Here is a 23,299-nt window from a genome sequence, read left to right as displayed (position 1 = left end):
TTGAACCAAGTGTTAGCTATGATTAAGTTGTGCTTTGTGCAAAATTCTACCAGGCGGCTTCCTCTTTCATTTCTTCCCCGCAATTCATATTCACCTACTATGTTTCCTTCTCTCCCTTTTCCTGCTAACGAATTCCAGTCACCCATGGCTATTAAATTTTTGTCTCCCTTCACTATCTGAATAATTTCTTTTATTTTGTCATACGTTTCTTCAATTTCTTCGTCATCTGCTGAGCTAGTTGGCATATAAACTTGTACTACTGTAGTAGGCATGGGCTTCGTGTCTATCGTGGCCACAATAATGCGTTCACTATGCTGTTTGTAGTAGCTTATCCCCATTCCTATTTTTTTTTTTTTATTCATTATTAAACCTACTCCTTCATTACCCCTATTTGATTTTGTATTTATAACCCTGTATTCGCCTGACATAGATTAAAACTGAAGAAATCGCAAAAAGGTGGGAATTTAAGGAGATGGGACCTGGATAAACTGACTAAACCAGAGGTTGTACAGAATTTCAGGGAGAGCATAAGGGAACAATTGACAGGAATGGGGGAAAGAAATACAGTAGAAGAAGAATGGGTAGCTTTGAGGGATGAAGTAGTGAAGGCAGCATAGGATAAAGTACGTAAAAAGACCAGGGCTGCTAGAAATCCTTGGCTAACAGAAGAAATACTGAACTTCATTGATGAAAGGAGAAAATATAAAAATGCAGTAATTGAAGCAGGCAAGAAGGAATACAAACATCTAAAAAATGAGATCGACAGGAAGTGCAAAATGGCTAAGCAGGCATGGCTAGAGGACAAATGTAAGGATGTAGAGGCTTATCCCACTGGGGGTAAGATAGATACGGCCTACAGGAAAATTGAAGAGACCTTTGGATAAAAGAGAGCCACTTGTATGAATATTAAGAGCTGAGATGGAAACCCAATTCTAAGCAAAGAGGGGAAAGCAGAAAGGTGGAAGGAGTATATACAGGGTCTATTACACGAGCGATGTACTTGAGGACAATATTATGGAAATGGAAGAGGATGTAGATGAAGATGAAATGGGAGATACGATACTGTGTGAAGAGTTTGACAGAGCACTGAAAGACCTGAGTCGAAACAAGGCCCCGGGATTAGACAACATTCCATTAGAACTAATGATAGCCTTGGGAGAGCCAGTCCTGACAAAACTCTTCCATCTAGTGAGCAAGATGTACGAGACAGGCAAAATACCCTCAGACTTCAAGAAGAATATAATAATTCCAATCCCAAAGAAAGCAGATGTTGACAGATGCGAAAATTACTGAACTATCAGTTTACTAAGTCACAGCTGCAAAATACTAACACGAATTATTTACAGACGAATGGAAAAACTGATAGAAGCCGACCTCGGGGAAGATCAGTTTGGATTCCGTAGAAATGTTGGAACACGTGAGGCAATACTGACCTTAAGACTTATCTTAGAAGCTAGATTAAGGAAAGGCAAACCTACATTTCTAGCATTTGTAGACTTAGAGAAAGCTTTGACAATGTTGACTGGAATACTCTCTTTCAAATTCTAAAGGTGGCAGGGGTAAAATACATGGAGCGAAAGGCTATTTACAATTTGTACAGAAAGCAGGTGGCAGTTACAAGAGTCGAGGGGCATGAAAGGGAAGCAGTGGTTGGGAAGGGAGTGAGACCGGGTTGTAGCCTCTCCCCGATGTTATTCAATCTGTATATTGAGCAAGCAGTAAAGGAAACAAAAGGAAAATTTGGAGTAGGTATTAAAATCCAGGGAGGAGAAATAAAAACTTTGAGGTTTGCCGATGACATTGTAATTCTGTCAGAGACAGCAAAGGACTTGGAAGAGCAGTTGAATGGAATGGACAGAGTCTTGAAAGGAGGATATAAGATGAACATCAACAAAAGCAAAACAAGGATAATGGAATGTAGTCAAATTAAGTCAGGTGATGCTGAGGGAATTAGATTAGGAAATGAGACACTTAAACTAGTAAAGTAGTATAGCTATTTGGGTAGCGAAATAACTGATGATGGTCGAAGTAGAGATGATATAAAATGTAGACTGTCAATGGCAAGGAAAGCGTTTCTGAAGAAGAGAAATTTGTTAACATCGATTATAGATTTCAGTGTCAGGAAGTCGTTTCTGAAAGTATTTGTAATGAGTGTAGCCATGTATGGAAATGAAACATGGACAATAAATAGTTTGGACAAGAAGAGAATAGAAGCTTTTGAAATGTGGTGCTACAGAAGAGTGTTGAAGATTAGGTGGGTAGATCACGTAACTAATGAGGAGGTATTGAATAGGATTGGGGAGAAGAGGATACTTTGGACAAGAAGAGAATAGAAGGTTTTGAAATGTGGTGCTACAGAAGAATGCTGAAGATTAGATGGGTAGATCACATAACTAATGAGGAAGTATTGAATAGGATTGGGGTGAAGAGAAGTTTGTGGCACAAATTGACTAGAAGAAGGGATCGGCTGGTAGGACATGTCCTGAGGCATCAAGGGATCACAAATTTAGCATTGTAGGGCAGCGTGGAGGGTAAAAATCGTAGAGGGAGACAAAGAGATGAATACACTAAGCAGATTCAGAAGGATGTAGGTTGCAGTAGGTACTGGGAGATGAAGGAGCTTGCACAGGATAGATTAGCATGGAGAGCTGCATCAAACCAGTCTCAGGACTGAAGACCACAACAACAACAACAACAATTCGCCTGACCAAAAGTCTTGTTCCTCCTGCCACCAAACTTCACTAATTCCCACTATATCTAACGTTAACCTATCCATTTCCCTTTTTAAATTTTCTAACCTATCTGCCTGATTAAGGGATCTGACATTCCACGCTCCGATCCGTAGAACACCAGTTTTGTTTCTCCTGATAACGACATCCTCCTGAGTAGTCCCCACCCGAAGGTCCGAATGGGGGACTATTTTACCTCCGGAATATTGTACCCAAGAGGACGCCACCATCATTTAACCATACAGTAAAGCTGCATGCCCTCAGGAAAAATTACAGCCGTAGTTGCCCCATGCTTTCAGCCGTTCACTGTACAAGCACAGCAAGGCCGTTTTGGTTAGTGTTAAAAGGCCAGATCAGTCAATCATCCAGACTGTTGCCCCTGCAACTACTGAAAAGGCCGCTGCCCGTCTTCAGGAACCACACGTTTGTCTGGCCTCTCAACAGATACCCCTCCGTTGTGGTTGCACCTACGGTACGGCTATCTGTATCGCTGAGGCACGCAAGCCTCCCCATCAATGGCAAGGTCCATGGTTCATAGGGAAAGCAGTACTACCTATCCAAGCTAAAAACAAATGCACTAAAATATTTGAGATGTGTAGCCACATTGTCAGCTTCTGGAAGACTGTCCTCAAAAGGAGTGTATACTATCTCTTAACAATGAAAGGGAGACATAACTCAGAAATGTAATTTTTACAATTTGCAGATAAAAAATTGCAGGATATACAATGCTAATTATTGCTGTATTGATTGGTTAATAAATATTGTGTCAGGTGTATTTGTATATTGCTTTTCAGTGTTCCATTAATTCATAATTTAACATTGATATTTTGGGGTCAGTTATTATTGATCACCATTGATTAGACATTGACGATGAAATCAAAATCAGCATCTATGATTTGCTAACATTGCCCGTCCCTTGGACCACCACCTCTTGTGCCATAATTGGAAACATGTGCATGATGTGTCTCATTTTGCCCTTGATCACAAATCACAGTGCCTCCTGACTATTGAAATAGGTGGTCACAGCTATTAGTTGGCAGAAGAAAGCATCAGCATTTGCGTATTGTGAGATAGTGTATAAAGTTTGTTATAATTATACTTACTGAGAAATAAGTCCTACCTCTGCAACTGTTGCACTGGCTTTTCTGGAAGCTTGGAACAGAGACAAATGTAGTAATCAGGACTTTGAAGTTAGGGTTACCTAAACATGTACAGGACCAAATAAATTTGACATCTATTTTACACAGCTGGTGTAGGTTAATGAAGTTTCTCATAATGATGAAAAGATTGTCTTTTTTTATTATTATTATTATTATTATTATATATATATAAAATTTTTTTTTTTTTTTTTAAAGGCATCAGTATGTTCATCAAAGGGCTGAGGACCATTATTACTTAAAATATGCCCTAAATATTTAATGCTTGACTACAAAAATCTAAATTTTTCCTGTGTACAACTTGCTACATTGGCTTTTAGGCTGTAAAAAATTATGCTAATTTTTATATACTGCTGATAAGTAGCTTCTTTTATTGTCATGTCATCCAGGTAGTTCGTACATTGTGAAATACTATGGATGGACTTTTCTAATTAGCGCTCACAGGGATTGGATTGTGTTACAACCAGTACAGAAGGGCAGGAAGCTCTTCTCCTTGTCTGTCAGGATGGTGTAGCTGCTCTCTGCACAGAGCTTTGCGGGTTCAAGGACTGAGGAGGGAGACAGTAGTATGTGGTAGGTGAGGATGGCTGCAGAAGGAAGTCAGAGTTCATGAAAACTCTTTATTATTCATCAAGCTAGAGCATACACAAGAGCATGCCCTCATCTGGTGTGCATAGCCTGTCACCAGTGTGTGGCATCTTCATACTGGTGCAGTATGAGTCCCACATGCTGCTGGGACGCAGTGCACTGAGTGTTACCAGTAGCATTGGCCACAGCCAGCGGAAGCTAATGCATCATTATTGCAAACTGAAGTGACTGCATTCGGCACAGCCGACATTGATTGCATAAAGTCGTAACTGGATTCTGTGGGCATCCCAATGGGATTGAACCTCAGATCTCGAGGAGTATGCCCTGAGGCTGGCTGGAGGGGCTGTCAGACATGACATGAATCCGATGCTCTTTATCATCGATCTCCGTACTGACTGCAGTATATGAGTGATGGGCTGATGATGAGAATTGTCCAGTGGGTGCTGGGGGTCCAGTGGCATGGCAACCATTTTGTTATGGTTACTGGCTCCGTAATGCGTAGTGGTTTGATCAGCACATGTAAATAACTCCCCAGATACTGTATGTTTGGCTGTCAGGTGATGATGGCAAGGACCACCAGTTGGCACAATGCTGTTGTTATAAGTCTTGCCACACAATGAAGTGCTGTGTGAAGGCAGTCTCCCATGATAAGCATGAAATCTGGGTTCAAGTCCCAGTGAATCACAAATTCTCGTGTGTCACCAATAGGTATGATTTCCATGCCTAATACATCTGATGTCAAAAATATTCATAATTGCGACAAAATTTTGTAACAAGAATAAAAACTACTTCCCAGGTATGGTGTGGATTAGTGGTCAGTAATGAGACTTACCTCCTGCGATGGATGAGCTTTTGTTGGAATACATTTATTATATGAACTTACATATTCATTCCCTCCGTTTTTCAACTCTTTCCTCATTGCAGCAGCCATACCTTCTCCTTTAATTTGTTGCTTCTTTCCACTCAAACTGGTACAAACATTTACCACCTCCACCATTTTATCTAACACTGAGGAGTAAGTGCGTGGAACGTAGCACTTTTCAAATGTTAACGGCAGTGGCCATCGAGCTGTGCATTTGGTACTAAATTTTCACTCATGATATTTTGAGCCTTTTATACATTGTTGGGCTTGGCATTATAATATAATAAAGGATATATAATAAATGTTTAGATACAAATGGTGTTCAAAAAGTTTTGCACAGTGATCTCTATTTTTTTTAATTTTTTGCAGGAGGAGAATGAAAGTTTTTGTGAACATACTTGGAACATTTAGCTGTACTTTGAGCATACTCAATGTAGCCTCCATCAGCTGTGACGCATCTGGCCCAATGTTCTTTCCATGATGTAAATGCACTTTGGTAGAGTTTTACACCATCGCTTGACACAGAAAATAAGGTCTTTCTCACTATCACGTCTTACCGCGCAGGTGGGCTTTCGGACGACCAAAGAGGTAAAAATCAGACAGAGCCAAGTCCGGACTGTAGGAGGTTGAGGAACGATTTCCCAACCCATTTTCCTGATTTTCTCCTGTGTAATAAGGTCTGTATGGGGTTTGGCATTGTCATGGTGTAGTCTGATGAGCTGACGCTGAAGCTGTGTTCTGTGGGTCTTGATGGCATGTCGCATCTTGTCCAATGATAAACAGTAACGGTCCCGGTAATTGTGGAGCCAGGTTCCAAAACGTCAATTAAAATTACACCACACCGATCCCAGAAGAACGAGGCCATCATCTTTTGGCCTGCTGTTCATGAAAGTCTCGGTTTCTGCTTCCGAGCGGAACCCAGATGATGCCACTACATGGATTGGGTTTTGCTCTCAGCTCTCAGATTTGGACAAAAACAACCATGTTTCATCCTGGGTAATGATGCCATCAAAACACTGTTTCCTCTCTTCAGTAAAGATCTTCACAAGACCCTCGCACACATTCTTCTTCGTTTACATTTCTCTTCTCAATAATCTAGGGCACCCAACATGCACAGATTTTTCTGTACCCTATTGGCTGTACAAGTGATACCACACTATCCAATGACAAATGAGTCATTTCAGCAAGCTGTTTTGTCATCATACATCTGTCATTTTGGATGATTTGATCAATGGTCTCCTTATTCACATCACCCACTTCCGTTGATGGTCTACCACATTGTGGATTGTCCAGTAGAGAGACATCACCTTCTGTAAACCTCTGCAGCCACTGGTGTATACTTCTGCAAACCACTGTGACCTCTCTATAAAAAGGGAGCAACTTCCTATGAATCGATGTGGCAGAGTCATCGCCGGTCTTGGAGAGAAACTCCATCACTGACCGTTGTTGCAACCGGACATCTACTTCATGGTCCACTATGGCTCAACTGTAAATAAAAGAAAATACTATTATACACCATCTTATAGCTAAATGTACCAAGTATGTTCACAAAAAATTTCATCCTCCTCCTGCAAAAAATAAAAAAATCGGAGATGACTGTGCAAAATTTTTGAATGCCCTTTGTGTATGGAAATAATTAGATTAATTTTTCGGTGCTCGGACAAGCACAATAAGCTGGGCTATGCCTGTAAATGGGTTCATATTAGTTCTGCATAGTTGAAATAGTCTTTCTCTTGCTGTAGATTTATGCTTACCAATTAATAATACCTACTCCCAATCGCCATATCCACGTACAAAATCTTGACCGTGTACATCATTCCTCTTGTAATCGGATCTTCATATTAGCTCCAAAGTACACAGGTGGATGTCTTGAATTCTTCTATATTACAGTACTACTTGGAATAATAACACAATTTTTCACTTACGAAATATGATTGTATTATTTCTTCTACATACATAAAAAATACAGACTTTTTCCTTATTCTCTCAAACCAGAATGGCTACCTTTGCTAATGAATGAATGTAGACGCACATTATTTTAGAGCATAATCAGAGAGCAAGTCCCTCTTCTTACCAAGAAAGAGGAAAAACTTTGTGTGGTTTTTTAACATTTGAAAATCGAAAACACACAACAGTTGGCGCAGGCTCTTTGCTGGACTACTGCTTCATCTTTTCTCTTTGCCTTTAAAGAAAACGAAAACATCACAGCATGTAGATTCCATTTTACACAAAAACTTCAGAAATTGCTTATTGTGGAATTTAGAGCCTTTTTTAAGATTCCATACCACAATTGGTAAAAATGGAAACATTGTAGGATCACTTTGTTGTCTGTCTGTTCAACTGTTAAAAACCCTTTTTCTCAGAAACGGGTAGATGTATCAAGTTGAAAATTATGACCATACTGAGATCTATGGTCCCTTGGTGGTGTTATAAACATTGGAGCTTCTAAATCAGTGCAATCAAGATATGGCCATTTATGTTCAATATTTTAATACTCACAAACTCACTCACGAAAACCTTCACCTAAGTGAAACAAAATATCTGAGAATTGTTAATTTGTATTTATATCACACAAAAAAGATATTTCTTTTGTCATTCATTATCCAGCATCAAATTTGAAAGTAAAACAGTCGGTAGTTCTGCATTCAGACTGAGTGGATCACAGTGATAAAAGTCAAACATTAGGCGAGGAATGACTACATTGGTCATATGATGCATTTCAGAATTTGCCATCACCAGATACCCAGGAGTGATTATTGCACATAGATACGGCGTTTCAAGTTGTATGTGAAACAAACACTCGCAGACCCAGTTAGCCTGAATGGAGATGTACTGATTATTATAATAATGGTCACCTGCCTCCTGTGTGACTGTGTCCCATTTATGTTATTGGAATTAAAACCTTCACGAAAATCTTGGTGTTTCTGGGACTGGTAGCTTGCCAGTTTCAGTGGTGAGAAAAGGAAAAAATGGTTGACATTCTCAGTTCCCAGAATTGTTGAATTGTCTGTATACATAATTAAGTTTGTACAGAACCTCCAGCATGCGAGTCCTACTCACACCTGTCCAATTTTTTATTTCAAGTCTTCAACCTGTCTTCCAAGATAAATCATAAGGTCAGTGCTGCCTCTTGTCTTCTTACATTTCTCCGAAACCCAAACTGATCTTCCCTGATGTTGGCATCTACCAGATTTTCCATTCGTCTCTAAATAATTCATGTCAATATTTTGCAACCATGACTTATTAAATTGATGGTTCGATAGTGTTCATTGTTAACACGTGCTTCTTTGGAACTGGAATTATTACATTCTTCTCCAAGTTGGAGGGTATTTCACCTCTCTCATATATCTTGCATACCAGGTGGAATAGTTCTGTCATAGCTGGCTCTCCCAGGAATCCCAGTAATAGTGACGTGGGGAAGACCTCAGTTATGGCCAACCAATTCAGTTCATATTTGGTAGGTCACTTGTGTACAATCTAAACTCAAAAGACTCTTAAGCTTAACACCCCTCCACTGTTGAGAAAACCACCTCTGCAGTTGACATTGCAAAATCTACTCAAAATAACAGGAGTGAGGGATAATTGAAAATAAGGCATTTTTTGCCATCGTATATGAGATTCGCAAGCGCATATTTTCCTAGAGATTAAGAAAAGAAACTGATGGAAGTGCCATTGGCATAGTGATTAAGGCATCTGGCTGGGGAGCAGAGAACCTGTGTTAGATTCTCAAATGCATTCTACAGTTTTTTTAATTTATATTTTTTCTGTGTTGAAATTGGTAATAATAAGAGAGTTAATGAGGTAATCAATAAAAAGTAATAACAAGGTAGGCAAATAAATTTCTCCAATGACTTGGATTATAAAAGAATTGAAATTTTCAGCTGCACTGTATGAAAACAGTTCCAAGTAATACTGCTGCCAATTCATCTCTAGTGACCACAGACAGCTGACCGCCCAATGCTTGTTTACAGTGGCACAGTACAAAACTTTGAGAAGTTTCAAGGTCTGAAAATTGAAATGTGCTTCTGAGAACCAAGCGGAAATTGCACAGATCCATCAATGATTCACAATGTAATTCATGATTAACTTTCAGCACCAACTTTTCAGCCAGCTTCTCTTTTCTCCAAATGTCTCTCTAAGTTTCCCATAGGTAGCATCTGTCTTTCCCATAGTTATGTGCGCTTCTACAGGCTTAAATTTTTTCCTCTAGCCATTCCTGCGTAGCTATTTCACACTTTTTGTCAAACTCATTTTCCCCTTTCACTTGCTTCCTGTATTGTATTTTTATGTTTTCCCCTTTCTTCAGTTAAATTCAGTATCTCCTTTGCTTTCCAGGGATTTTGCTATCCCTTGGCTTTTTAGATGTGTGGTTCTCTACTGCCTTCCCTATTTCTTCTCCCAAAGCTATTCATTCATCTTCTATGGTATTCCGTTTCCATTTTTCAGTCCAGCGTTGCTTGATGCTCCCTTTGGAACTCTCAACAGCCTCTGGTTCCTTCAGTTTATCCAGGTCCCATCTTCTTAATTTACTACCTTTTGCAATTCTTCAGTTTCCAACCTGCAGTTTATAACCAATAAATAATGGTCGTCATGTTTCCACATTTATTAGCAACATGGTAGACTCAGTATCAACTTGCAATTCCACAGAAATACCGTTGATCAAGTGGTGACAATTAGTTTACACTGGTTCCCAGTTAGTGCTTCAGATGCACTGAAATAACATGGGGTGGCGCATTGATTGCTTACCACCTCGTTCAGTCATCCACAGACATCCCTTCCGATTGTGGGCATGACACAGTGTGTCACAAGAGAAGGAATCATGACAGACATGTTTGACATAATGTATGGGACACAATTTGTGTGTCTTACTACTGTGATTTTCTAACAGAAAAGGTATGGAGGAGTAGCCTCTACGTGGTGTCGTACCAACAGACGAGTGGACAATATGCTTTAAACCCTTGTACTAAAGCAACTAGCAACACTGACAGTATTTTATGACTACTTACTGTACAAACTATCATGTGATACAACGCTGCCTTTAAAGTGTGTGATGGTACATCTGATACTGAAGTTGAACGATTTTCATCAGATGAAAATTGACTGCAATGTCAGGCATTTATGAAGTACACATCACTTTATGTGATAGCTCTGCTGTTTCAAGAGATTGGGCAATTTTTGTATCATACGAGATGTGATTTGAACCATCTTGTGCCTCACTTTATACTTCACAATCTGGAGCTTATCTGACAGTGTCTTTCCTGATAAGCAAATTCCCGTAAGGAAACTTTGCAATTTTTGCAAACAAAGTGACTGCTGACCAAGGTCTTACAAATTAGTGAGTCAGGGAACATAGTGTATTGATGCCTAGCAGGTACAATACATATCTATTGTCCACAATATTTGGACAAGAAGTCACAAATATCGGAAAACTATACTATTAGGTACTTTAAGTGGGTGTAGTTTTTGATCACTTCACAAATGGTGCTTCTTACTTGCCTTACAATAGAGCATGAACCAATGGAGATAGACCTCATAAGATTCCTGCACCTCATCAGAACTGGTCAACCAGTGGACTGGAGGGGTGGGAGGAGCTGCTGGTTGCCTCTGTGCAGCCAGCATCTCAACAGATCGCTGCTGCTGCTGCTGCTGCTGAGTTAATAGGTAGCACCGCAGCTCCAAAAACTTAGGTTCCATAATGAATAGTCAGTAATGCTTGATAGGTTGAGTCACCGTTTTAATGTCTCATGAGGTACAATTGGTCAGTACACGTAAAGAATAAGTCTCCATCTACATCTATTCCCTGCAAACCATTATGAAGTGCATGGCAGAGGGTGCATCCCATTGTACCAATTGTTAGGGTTTCTTCTCATTCCATTCATGTAGGGAGTGTGGGAAGAATGATTGTTTGAATGCCTCTGCACCTGCTGTAATTATTCTAATCTTATCTTCGCGATCCCTGTGTGAGGGATGTGTAGAGGTTGGAGTATTTTCCTAGAGTTAATATTTAAAGTCAGTTCTTGAAACTTTTAAGTACACTTTCTCAGGGTAGTTTACATCAATATTCAAGACTCTGCCAGTTCAGTATCTCTGTAATATTTACCCATGGATCAGCTGCCCTTCTCCGTACACATACAATATCCCCTGTTAGTCCTATTTAGCACGAGCCCCACACACTTGAGCAGTATTCTAGAACCAGTCACACAAGTGATTTGTAAGCAATCTCGTTTGTAGACTGACTGCACTTCCCCAGTACTCTACCAATAAACCAAAGTCTACCACTTGCTTTACCGACAACCAAGCATTTGTGATCATTCCATTTCATAATCCTACAAAGTATTATACTGAGGTATTTGTATAAGTTGGCCAATTCCAGTAGTGACTCATTTTTATTTTAGTCACAGGATACTGATTTTTTTTTTTTTTTTTTTTTTTTTTTTTTTTTTTTTTTTTTTTTTTTTTTGTGGATTGCAAAATTTTACATTTCTGAACATTTAAAGCAAGTTTCCAATCTCTGCACCACTTTGAAATCTCGTCAAGACCTGACTGAATATTTATGCAGCTTCTTTCGGACAGTACTTCTTTATAAGTAACTGAATCATCTGCAAGAAGCCTGATTTTACAATTAATATTCTCTGCAAGTTCATTAATATACAACATGCACAGAAAGGATCCCAATAAACTTCCCTGGGGAAAACCAGATATTATTTCTACATCTGATGATGACCATGCATCCAAGACAACATGCTGTGTCCACCAGACCAAAAAGTCATCAGTCCAGTCACAAATTTCACTTGGCACCATGTCTGATTATATTTTTAACTATAAGCATAAGTGTGGTACTGAGTCAAATGCTTCTCGGAAATCAAGAAATATTGCCTCCCTTGACTCAAAACTTTCAGTATGTCATGTGAGAAAAGTGTGAGCTGTGTTTCACATGATCAGTGTGTTGGGAATCCATGCTGGTTGGCATGGAGGAGGTCATTCTGTTAAAGATATGTCATTATGTTTGAGCTCGAAATATTTTCTGAGATTCTAAAACAAATCGATGTCAAGGAGATTGGATGGTAGTTTTGTACTACCCTTCTTATAAATGGGTGTGCCCTATGCTTTTTCCAAAGAACTGGGCACAGTTTTTTGTTTGATGAATCTACAGTAGATTATTGTTAGAAGAAGGGCTAACTCAGCTGCAAATTCGGTGTAAATTTTGATAGGGATTCCATTAGGCCCTGGAGCTTTGTTCAGTTTTAACCATTTCAGCTTTTCTCAACACCACTGGCACTAATAATTATTTCACTCATCTTTTCAATGGTACAAGGATTAAATTGGGGCAGTTCTCCTGGATTTTCCTTTGTAAAGGAATAATTGAAAAACGGAGTTAAGCATTTCAGCTTTTGCTTTGCTACCCTCATTTTTTGTTCCCATCTCACTGACAGGGACTGGACACTAATTCTGGTGCCATTAACAACCTTTACATCCAGCTAGAATTTCTTTGGGTTTTGTGAAAGATCATTTGACTATACTCTGCTGCAATAGACATTGAAGGCTTCACACCTTGCTCTTTTGACAGCCAAACGTGTTTCATTCAGGATCTCTCTATCTACAGTCCTATCCTTTGTTTTACAACTGTTACACAGTAACCTCTGTTTCTTTAAGCCTGCAAAGCAGTGCTTGAGTTAAAGATTTCCAATCCATAAAAACTGACTGATATGTCGATGAACATAGAGAGCATAATGAAGCCTTGGTAATGTTCAAAATAAGTGCTATCACAGATATGAGGGCAAGTTACTTCACATTGGAAGTCATGAACCAAAATATCCATAGGCAAAAGCTGAGATTAGTGTGAGTAAATTATGGAGAATCCAAATTGAATCCAAGGCAAAATCATATACACAGTACTGCTGGGGTAAATAACTGGAGGCTTCACAACCATAAGCATATGTGGTGGTCTTGTGTGCTGAGGGCTTCATTGGACTCATCCACCAAGTAATGTCTGTGACCCAGCTGTTTACTGATTACCTCTGCATACAAAGTGCCATGCCTTGTTAATACTGTCAGTGGTCTTGTATCTTTTGGATGACTCTTAAATTGATTCTGGGTGATCTCCCTCCACCTCTTTCCTATCTTGCCCTTATGTTTCTCATGTCTCTTTCTGAGAAAGCAACTGTGGTTTAAAAAACTGAGTGATACTGTTTCTTAATAATTTATTTGTATTCCTTCCAGCAGTATCTGGAACTGTACCTCTTGTTAGTGCAGTCAAATGCATCAGTATCTGTCTAAATTTATTGTACTTGAGTAATTGATGTAACAGCTACTCACTCCACTTTGACAGCACCCAACAAAACGTTTAGAAGTTGCTGACTTTATTTCTGAGCTGTTTGCTTTTTCTGCCTCTTCTGAATGGGCAAACATTATTTAATTTGGTTGTCGGCCACTTCAACAACTTCCTTCATTGACTGTGCTACTTTTATTCCTCTGTCATGTTAGAACTGGCTCTGTTATAAAATTTCAAAATGTGCTGAGTTGTGCACTTTATAATTTGGGCCCTGATTGTTAGCCACGCACTGATCAACAAAGAATTTCTCAGTCTCAGGCTGAAATTTCTCTCTGGTGGCAGCTTGCAAGGGCATACTCACCTGCCCCCCCCCCCCCCCCCCCCTCACTCATTCTCTGTCTGTCTGTGTGTGTGTGTGTGTGTGTGTGTGTGTGTGTGTGCGTGTGTGTGTGTGTGTGTGTGTGTTTCCTGTCACCATTTAAGTGGCAAAAAGCATTATAAGCATGAAAGTTTTGTCATGTCAGCTGAATTTTGCAGTTTGGGTAAACATTCTTCTGGTTGTCTCACATGCAGTGTGATGTGAAGAACTTTGGCCCAAATTTCGTCATAGGGCAAATAACTGTAGGCTTCACAACCATAAGCTTTAAGAAGGGAATTGTTTTTAAATCTTTACAGAATAATCTTGCAAAGTTTTTATTGTTAGAAGTCTAAACCAGAAGAAACAACATCAAACCATCAAAAATTGTCACACATTGTTTTTAAACAGTGGTAAATCCAGGATGAAATAATGACAGTATTATGAAAATGGTAAGAATGCTGCTCACCATATAGAGTAGACTTTGAGTCGCAGACAGGCACAATAAAGAGACTGCTATTCATTTAAGCTTTCAGCCAAAAAATGTCTTCCAAAATAGGAAACACCCACACAGTGGCTGAAGACAGTGGTCGTGTGTGTGTGTGTGTGTGTGTGTGTGTGTGTGTGTGTGTGTTTCCTATTTCAGGAATAGTCCTTTTGGCCACATGCTTAAATGTACAGCAGTCTCTTAACTGTGCCTGTCCACGACTCAATGTCTCCCCTATATGGCGAGCAACAATATATCGTTTTATACTCACCAAGCGGCAGCAGGAGAACACACATAAAAAAGGTATTACATATGCAAGCTTTCGGAGGCAGTGGCTCATTCTTCTGGCAGGAGGGCTGAAGGGAGAGGAAGAGGTGCAAAGGAAAAGGATTGGAGAGGTTTAGGAAAAGGGCAACAGTGCAAAAAAGTCAATCAGAGCCCAGGTCAGAGGACATTTACCAGACGGAATGAGAAGGAGGGATTCTTCTCACCCCATCTGGTAAGTGTGCCCTTGTGTCTGAAAGCTTGCATATGTAATATGTTTTTCTGTATGTGTGTTCTCCTGCCTGTGCCTGATGAGTAGATTTTTTTTTTATCTATCCAATTACATTATATTGTAAAAAATTGATTATTTTTGTTGTTATAATATATTCTTTTCATAATACAGTTGCTAACACATTGGTTTTAGGTGCATTATGCTTTGATCTAAGGTACATTTCTGTGCCTGATATTTCATCTCCTTCTGTGTAAAATATACTCAGACACTACAAAAACATAATTAATTTTAAAATGAAAACTTGTTTTATTGGCCAGAACATTTGAACTGTTTAATGATAACTCTTGAGTTGTGACTTTATCTGAGCACTGACAATTACCATGGAGTCACACTGACATGTGTTGCAGAGATTGTACATCAGAAGATGTAATGCTAAACAAAGAAAACAGCACTAAGTCCCACATATGTCTAATTTTAGCCCCTAATTTGTTGTGGTAAAATTGATTTTGTGTTTTTAATTTCTGTGGTTTTTCTCTACATCCTAGAATTGTGATGCTTGAACGTTGTTAAAACTATATTATCAAAGAGTCAAATTTGGTAACTCTTTAAACAATGTTTCAATGATTCTTTTAGTAATTCTATATACAATTAAGTACACATGCAAGGGCATGAGTATACAAAATCCTTTGCACATGTGATCAGGTGCACATAGGAACTATGTACGTAGGAATTACTAAAAGCACCATCAACCCTGACTTAAAGAACGCAAGCCCAGTTTTCATCTGCTCAACAAGGATGAAGCGGTGGCAGCAGCAGGTATACAAAGGAATTAAGGAACCACCGTATCATCACAATTTTCTTAGACTGTCATTCTACATAATGTAATGAACATAGCTTTAAAATGTATATTCAGTCCTACAGTCTTCACCATGGCAAACTATCCCTTGTGGATAAGTGATAATTTTTCTTTCTACCGTCTCCTCAAAATTGAAATTTGTATCATGAAAATTGATTTTTTGTACTTATTTCATATTTATAATAAACACTGCAGTTTACTTCAAAAGTACTTTATTTTTAATGTATTGTAATTACAGTAAATTAATGTATAGTTTTTTTTTATATCTGTATTTAATAGTGAAAATAACGGTAGTGCTCTGGAGTATGTTTATTTACCTTACTGTTTGCAATATTGGATGTTGATGATACATTTCTTCCAAAGATTCTTAATTGCACAGTACCATAGCTACCTCATTCTTCAGCTAGTACATGACATGAAGCAAAACTGTGTTTATTGTGTCAAGTATATAGTCAATAGTGTGTGTGTGTGTGTGTGTGTGTGTGTGTGTGTGTGTGTGTGTGTGTGTGTGTGTGTGTGTGTGTGCCAGAGAGGGAAAGGAGGGGGTGAAAAGAGTACAAACCAGAATGAAATTTTCACTCCCCAGCAGAGTGCACACTGATATGAAACTTCCTGGAGGATTAAAACTGTGTTCCAGACCAAGACTCAAGCTCGGAACGTTTGCATTCTGGAAACATTCCCCAACATCCTGTGGCCAAGCCATGTCTCCGCAGTCACCTTTCTTCCAGGAGTGCTAGTCTTGCACATTTCAGAGGAGAGCTTCTGTGAAGTATGAAACGTAGAAGATGAGATACTCATGAGAGAAAAGCTGTGAGTACGGGTCATTGTGCTTGGGAGCTCAGCCAGTAGAGCATTTGCCCATGATAGATAGGCAAAGGTTCCAAGTTCGACTCTTGGTCTGACGTGCAGATTTAATCTGCCAGAAAGTTTCAGAGTATAAACCACTACATGTAAAAAGAAAAGAAATAAGCAGCAGCATAAGACAGGCAGGTAAATAGTCAACATGTTGCCGTAATTTTTTTTTTTTTTTTTTTTTTTTTTTTTTTTTTTTTTACCAAGAAAGGGCACTATATAATTGAGTCACTCCTCATTATAGCAAGAATTCATAAGTATGATATGTGGAACATGCAAATAATGTATGTGGTTTTCTCTCTGACATTCATAGACAGGGGAACATATACAAATAAACAATTAACATTCTTATTGTCTTCCAGGTAAGACACAAGAGTCTGGAATTGAAGCACCAAAACGCAAACGTATTTCAGTAGTGGATGATCTTCTACACAGCTACACTTCAGTTTTTGTGCATTTGTCATTTGGACCCAACAGTGTTCAGAAAAAAAAGTGAGATTTAGTTTTATTTTCTTTTTTTGTGTGTTTTGCTTAATTTTCACAAGCAGTTTATCTCATTCCATTCTCAATAGACAGTGCTGAATAATCAATAAGAAGCTGATAATGAATTATGTTGAAAATAAATGTGCATATTTCATTGTCTGTGAATACTGTGATTGTTCTGTAAAATAAAATTTTGAATAAAGCACAAAAAGTGCATTTCATAAGAAAAGTAATATGCTGTCTCTTGTTTAGCATTATTATATGAAAAAGACTCCACTGCTTCCAAATGGAAACATTCTACACTTAATCCTTATGTTCTGAAAGTAAATAGTGAATATTATCCTACCATGATCTGTGCTGTTTAAGAAGAAATTCAGGAATTGGGAACCACCAACATTCATGTTTTCTACCCCTGAAAAAGACCAAAGAGACATATTCGACAGCTAAAATAACACTCTCGCACTACCCCGTGCCCCCACCCCCCCCTCTCTCTCTCTCTCTCTTCCATGCACAGTACATTTTTAGCATGTATAGGAATTTTGGAGTAAAAAGACCTTCCTCATCTAACATGATATTACAGATCCAACTAAATTACTTCTGCAGAGAGCACATTGGGCTACTTTGTCTCCTGGCATGGTACATGCTGATGTACAAGCCCAAGCCTTACATGGGCTGATCAAAGAAACATTTGTAATTTAATTGGTATAGGAAACAAATCACAAATGCAAACAAACCTCAGATTATTAATGAAAGTATTATAAATGAATCTGGATAAGAACCTATTAATATTTAAATCTTTAAATACTTTTTATGTTAATAACTATCCATATTTTTTTATTAACAAGCCTAGATGTGATTGCTCTTCCACCTAGTGGCAAAAGGTCATATCAGATACAAAAGTGTGATTAATGTGAGGTCACATGGTGGACATGCAGTTCTACATCTGCTTCTACATATGTACTGTGCAAGACACCGTATGGTGCATGGTGGAAGGTACCTTATACCACTAGTAGACATTTCCTTTCCTGTTCCACTTGCAAACAGAGTGAGGGAAAAATGACTATCTGTATGCCTCCGTACAAGTCCTAATTTTTGCTATCTTCGTTATCCTTATCCAATATGTACGTTGGTGGCAGTAGGATTGTTCTGCAGTCAGCTTCAAATGCCAGTTCTCTGCTTAAAGAAATAAAAAAAAATTAAAAAAATATTTGTGTTCCCTCCAGGGATACTCATTCGAGTTCACGAAGCATCTCCGTAACACTTGCATGTTGATTGAAAATACCAGTAATAAATCGAGCAGCCTGTCTCTGAATTGCTTCGATGTCTTCCTTTAATCTGAGCTAGTAGGGATCCTGATGACTCTAGCAGTAGTCAAAACTGGGTCACATTAGTTTTCTATAGAGTGTCTCCTTTACAGATGAACCACACTTACATAAAATTCGCGCAAGAAACCATTGTTGACCGTTTGCCTTCCCTACTAACGTCTATGTATCACTTTGCAACATTGTGCCTAGATATTTAATCAACATGAATGTGTTAAGCAGTACCTTACAAATACTGTATTTGAACATCACAGGATTGTCTTTCCTACTCATCTACAGTAACTTACGTTTTTATACATTTAGAGCAAGCTGCCATTCATCACACCAACTAGAAATTTTGTCTTCACTCATCTTGTATCCTCCTACAGTCACTCAATACATCATCTTCCAGTACACTGCAGCATCATCTTCAAACAGCCACAGGGTGCTGCACACCCTCTCCATCAAATCATTTATGTATATAGTGAATAAGAGTGGCCTTGTCACACTTCTCTGGGGCACTCCTGATGGTACCTTTGTCTCTGATGAACACTCGCCACCGAGGACAACATACGGGTTATATTATTTAGGAAGGCTTCAAGCCACTCTTATATCTGGGTCTATACAAGGGCGAGGTACTGAAGGGAAATATTATGGAAATGGAAGAGGATGTAGATGGAAGATGAAATGGGAGATATGATACTGCGTGAAGAGTTTGACAGAGCACAGAAAGACCTAAGTCGAAACAAGGCCCCAGGAGTAGACAACATTCCATTACAACTACTGGCAGCCTTGGGAGAGCCAGGCCTAAAAAACACTCTACCATCTAGTGAGCAAGATGTATGAGACAGGCAAAATACCCTCAGACTTTAAGAAGAATATAATAATTCCAATCCCAAAGACAACAGGTGTTGACAGATGTGAAAATTGCCGAACTATCAGTTTAATAAGTCACAGCTGCAAAATACTAACACAAATTCTTTAAGACAAATGGAAAAACTGGTTGAAGCCGACCTCGGGGAAGATCAGTTTGGATTCCGTACAAATGTTGGAACACGTGAGGCAATACTGACCCTATGACTTATCTTAGAAAATAGATTAAAGAAAGGCAAACCTACGTTTCTAGCATTTGTAGGCTTAGAAAAAGCTTTTGACAATGTTGACTGGAATACTCTCTTTCAAATTCTAAAGGTGGCAGGGGTAAAATACAGGGAGCGAAAGGCTATTTACAATTTGTACAGAAACCAGATGGCAGTTACAAGAGTCGAGGGGCATGAAAGGGAAGCAGTGGTTGAGAAGGGAGTGAGACAGGGTTGTAGCCTCTCCCCGATGTTATTCAATCTGTATATTGAGCAAGCAGTAAAGGAAAGAAAAGAAAAATTCGGAGTAGGAATTAAAATCCATGGAGAAGAAATATAAACTTTGAGGTTTGCCAATGACATTGTAATTCTGCCAGAGACAGAAAAGGACCTGGAAGAGCAGCTGAATGGAATGGACAGTGTCTTGAAAGGAGTATATAAGATGAACATCAACAAAAGCAACACAAGGATAGTGGAATGTAGTCGAATTAAATAGAGTGATGCTGCAGGAATTAGATTAGGAAATGAGACACTTAAAGTAGTAAATGAGTTTTGCTATTTGGGGAGCAAAATAACTGATGATGGTCGAAGTTGAGAGGATATAAAATGTAGACTGGCAATGGCAAGGAAAGCGTTTGTGAACTAGAGAAATTTGTTAACATCGAGTATAGATTTAAGTGTCAGGAAGTCATTTCTGAAAGTATTTGTAATGAGTGTAGCCATGTATGGAAGTGAAACGTGGACAATAAATAGTTTGGACAAGAAGAGAATAGAAGCTTTTGAAATGTGGTGCTACAGAAGAATGCTGAAGATTAGATGGGTAGATCACATAACTAATGGGGGGGTATTAAATAGAATTGAAGAGAAGAGAAATTTGTGGCACAACTTGACTAGAAGAAGGGTAGGTCATATTCTGAGGCATCAAGGGATCACCAATTTAGTATTGGAGGGCAGCATGAAGGGTAAAAATCGTAGAGGGAGACCAAGAGATTAATACACTAAGCAGATTCAGAAGGATGTAGGTTGCAGTAGGTAGTGGGAGATGATGAAGCTTGCACAGGATAGAGTAGCATGGAGAGCTGCATCAAACCAGTCTCTGGACTGAAGACCACAACAACAAAAACATATAACATCACAAGGAAACAGTCAAATAAGAAATGTGACTGTGATACGCCAATTAAGGACAAGCAAGGAAAACTACTCACACATTCTTAAGACCAAGTATAGAGGTGGAAACAACATTTTGAGAACGTTTTGAACTGTGAAAATACAGATGACACTGTAACTCAGTGGGGTAGGACTCCCACAAGATATGTCAATCCATGTAGAACCACCATCCAAAGAAGGAGTCGCTAAAGCAGCCCAACAAATAAAAAATGCAAAAGATCCAGGCCTGGACGATATCGCTACAGTTACTCAAAGTAAATGCCTCTATAATTGCAGAAATTTTGCATCCACTCCATACAGCCATATGAATGAATGAACAACTACCAGATGACTGGAACAGAGGCATGCTCTTCAAGCTCCCCAAGAAAGGAGAACTATTGGTTTGTGATAGTTAGAGAGGCATCACCCTGCTGTCAATCCCAAGCAAGATCCTCTTGCAAACAACCCTGAATAGGATAAAAGCATATGTAGACAAGAAAATAAGAAGAGAACAATCAGGATTCAGGGAAGCTCACTCTTGCATTGACCAGATAAACACCTTAAGAATAATAGCAAACATTCATAGGAATACCAATCACTGCTTTACATGCTGTTTGTAGACTTTGAAAAGGACTTTGACACTATAATTAGAACAAAAATATGGAGCTCATTGCAAACTTCCCAAGAAAATAATTGTTCTTGTCAAGTGCATGTATGAAAACTACATGTGCCAGTTTCAACATTAAGGTCTGCTGTCAGATTCAATAGCAGTGAAAACAGGAGTTAAGCAAGGCTGCATGCTTTCACCAATACTATTTAACATAGTATGACACAAGCAATGGGTAAAGTGTGAGGAATAAAATGGAGCAATGGAAGTTAGTTAGTTAGTTAGTTAGTTAGTTGGTTGCGTGTTCCATTGATCAGTCACACAGTACAGTAGCCATTAAGATGTAGAACGTGTCAAGTGCACAAGAAATGCACTTATGAAACAAGATTTTTTAATATATATATTACAATACAGAGTTAAAGATTAATATTTCTAGTATTTACCCCATTCCCTTAAATGACACAAAATGCATATACTGTATTTATAGCTATATTTATTCTTGTTCAAGAATTCATCTACGGTATAGAAGGAGTTGTCAAGGAGATATGATTTCAATTTATTTTTGAAGCTATTACTGCTGTCTGCCAGACATTTTATTTTATCTGGTAATTTGTCAAAAAATTTTATAGCAGCATATTTTACCCCTTTCTGTGCCAAAGATAGGTTGAGTAAAGGATAGTTAGTTCTTTCTTTTTTCTGGTATTATAATCATGAATGTCACTGTTGTTTTTAAACTGATCCATGTTGTTGAGAACAAATTTCATTAGTGAGTAAATGTACTGTGAGCCTGTTGTAAGAATTCCCAATCTTTTAACAAGATGTGCGACTATGAACCCCACACACTATTCTAACCACTTTCGTTTGAGCATTGAATACTTTTTGTCTAAATGTTGAGTTACCCCAAAATATTATTCCATATGACATCGGAGAGTGAAAGTATGCAAAGTATGTTAGATTACTAATTTCTATATCTTCAAAATTGGCAATTATTCTGATTGCAAAAGTTGCTGAACCCAGTCGCTTTAGAAGATCCAAAATATGAATTTTCCAATTAAGATTCTCATCTATGTGTACAACCAAAAACTTAGTATGCTCTACCCTGTCTACTGACTTCTGTTAATGTGTTATATTTATTGAAGGAACTGTACCTTTTGCAACAGAAAATTGGATGTACTGTGTTTTTTTCAAAGTTAAGAGCAAGTCCATCTGCAGAAAACCAATTAATGACTTTTCGAAAGATCTTATTTGTGTCATTTTCAATTGGAGTTTCTTTTATTGGATTAATAATGATGCTTGCATCATCAGCAAACAGTGTCAGTTCAGCTTCCTGTTTCAGATAGGGAGGGAGGTCATTCGCATATATCAAGAACAGAAGGGGACCCATGATTGAACCCTGTGGAACACCCAATGTAATTCCACCCCAGTTAGATGAAGTGACAAACTTATTTAAATCACTTGACCCATATCAGGAAACTTTTTGCTCCCTGTTCTTTAGGTACGACTTAAACCAATCCTATACTATTCCATTTATACCATAGAACTGTAATTCCTGTAACATAATGCCATGGTTCACACAATCAAATGCTTTGGACAAGTCACAGAAAATTCCTATTGGTGACATTTGACTTTTTAAAGACTCTATTATGTGGACAGTGAAATTGTATATTTCTGTCTCAGGGGAACAGCATTTTTGAAATCCGAACTGTGATTTACTAAGTATCCCATTACTGTTGAGATGGCTAACCACTCTTGAGTACATTAGTTTCTCGAAGATTTTTGAAAATGCTGTAAGCAAGGATACTGGCCGATAATTATTGACATCCATAGTGTCCCCCTTTTTGTAGAGCAGCCTGACAATGGCATATTTTAACCTGTCTGGGAAAATACCTTGAGTTAGTGATGATGCATTACATATGTGATTCAGAACATCAGCTGTAATTGCTTCACATTGTTTTAATATCGTATTAGAGATGTCATTTACTCCAACAGAACATTTATTTTTCAAAGATTTAATAATTTTACTTATTTC

The 23,299-nt window shown here is 38.5% G+C and overlaps 1 protein-coding gene across 2 annotated transcripts in view; it reads left to right on the top strand.

Moving 5' to 3' along the window:
- LOC126416705 (F-box only protein 22-like) overlaps window positions 1–17,370 on the top strand; it is a 231,723-nt gene extending 214,353 nt beyond the window's left edge. For both annotated transcript variants that reach the window (XM_050084518.1, XM_050084517.1), the window contains exon 10: window positions 17,017–17,370. In XM_050084518.1, the coding sequence (XP_049940475.1) occupies window positions 17,017–17,150 (134 nt within the window). In that variant the 3' untranslated portion in view covers window positions 17,151–17,370. The remainder of the gene's footprint in view (window positions 1–17,016) is intronic.
- The last annotated feature ends 5,929 nt before the right edge of the window (window positions 17,371–23,299 follow it).

Source organism: Schistocerca serialis, chromosome 8, assembly GCF_023864345.2.
Source record: "Schistocerca serialis cubense isolate TAMUIC-IGC-003099 chromosome 8, iqSchSeri2.2, whole genome shotgun sequence".
Lineage (NCBI taxonomy): Eukaryota > Metazoa > Arthropoda > Insecta > Orthoptera > Acrididae > Schistocerca > Schistocerca serialis.
This window is presented reverse-complemented; position numbering and strand designations above follow the sequence as displayed.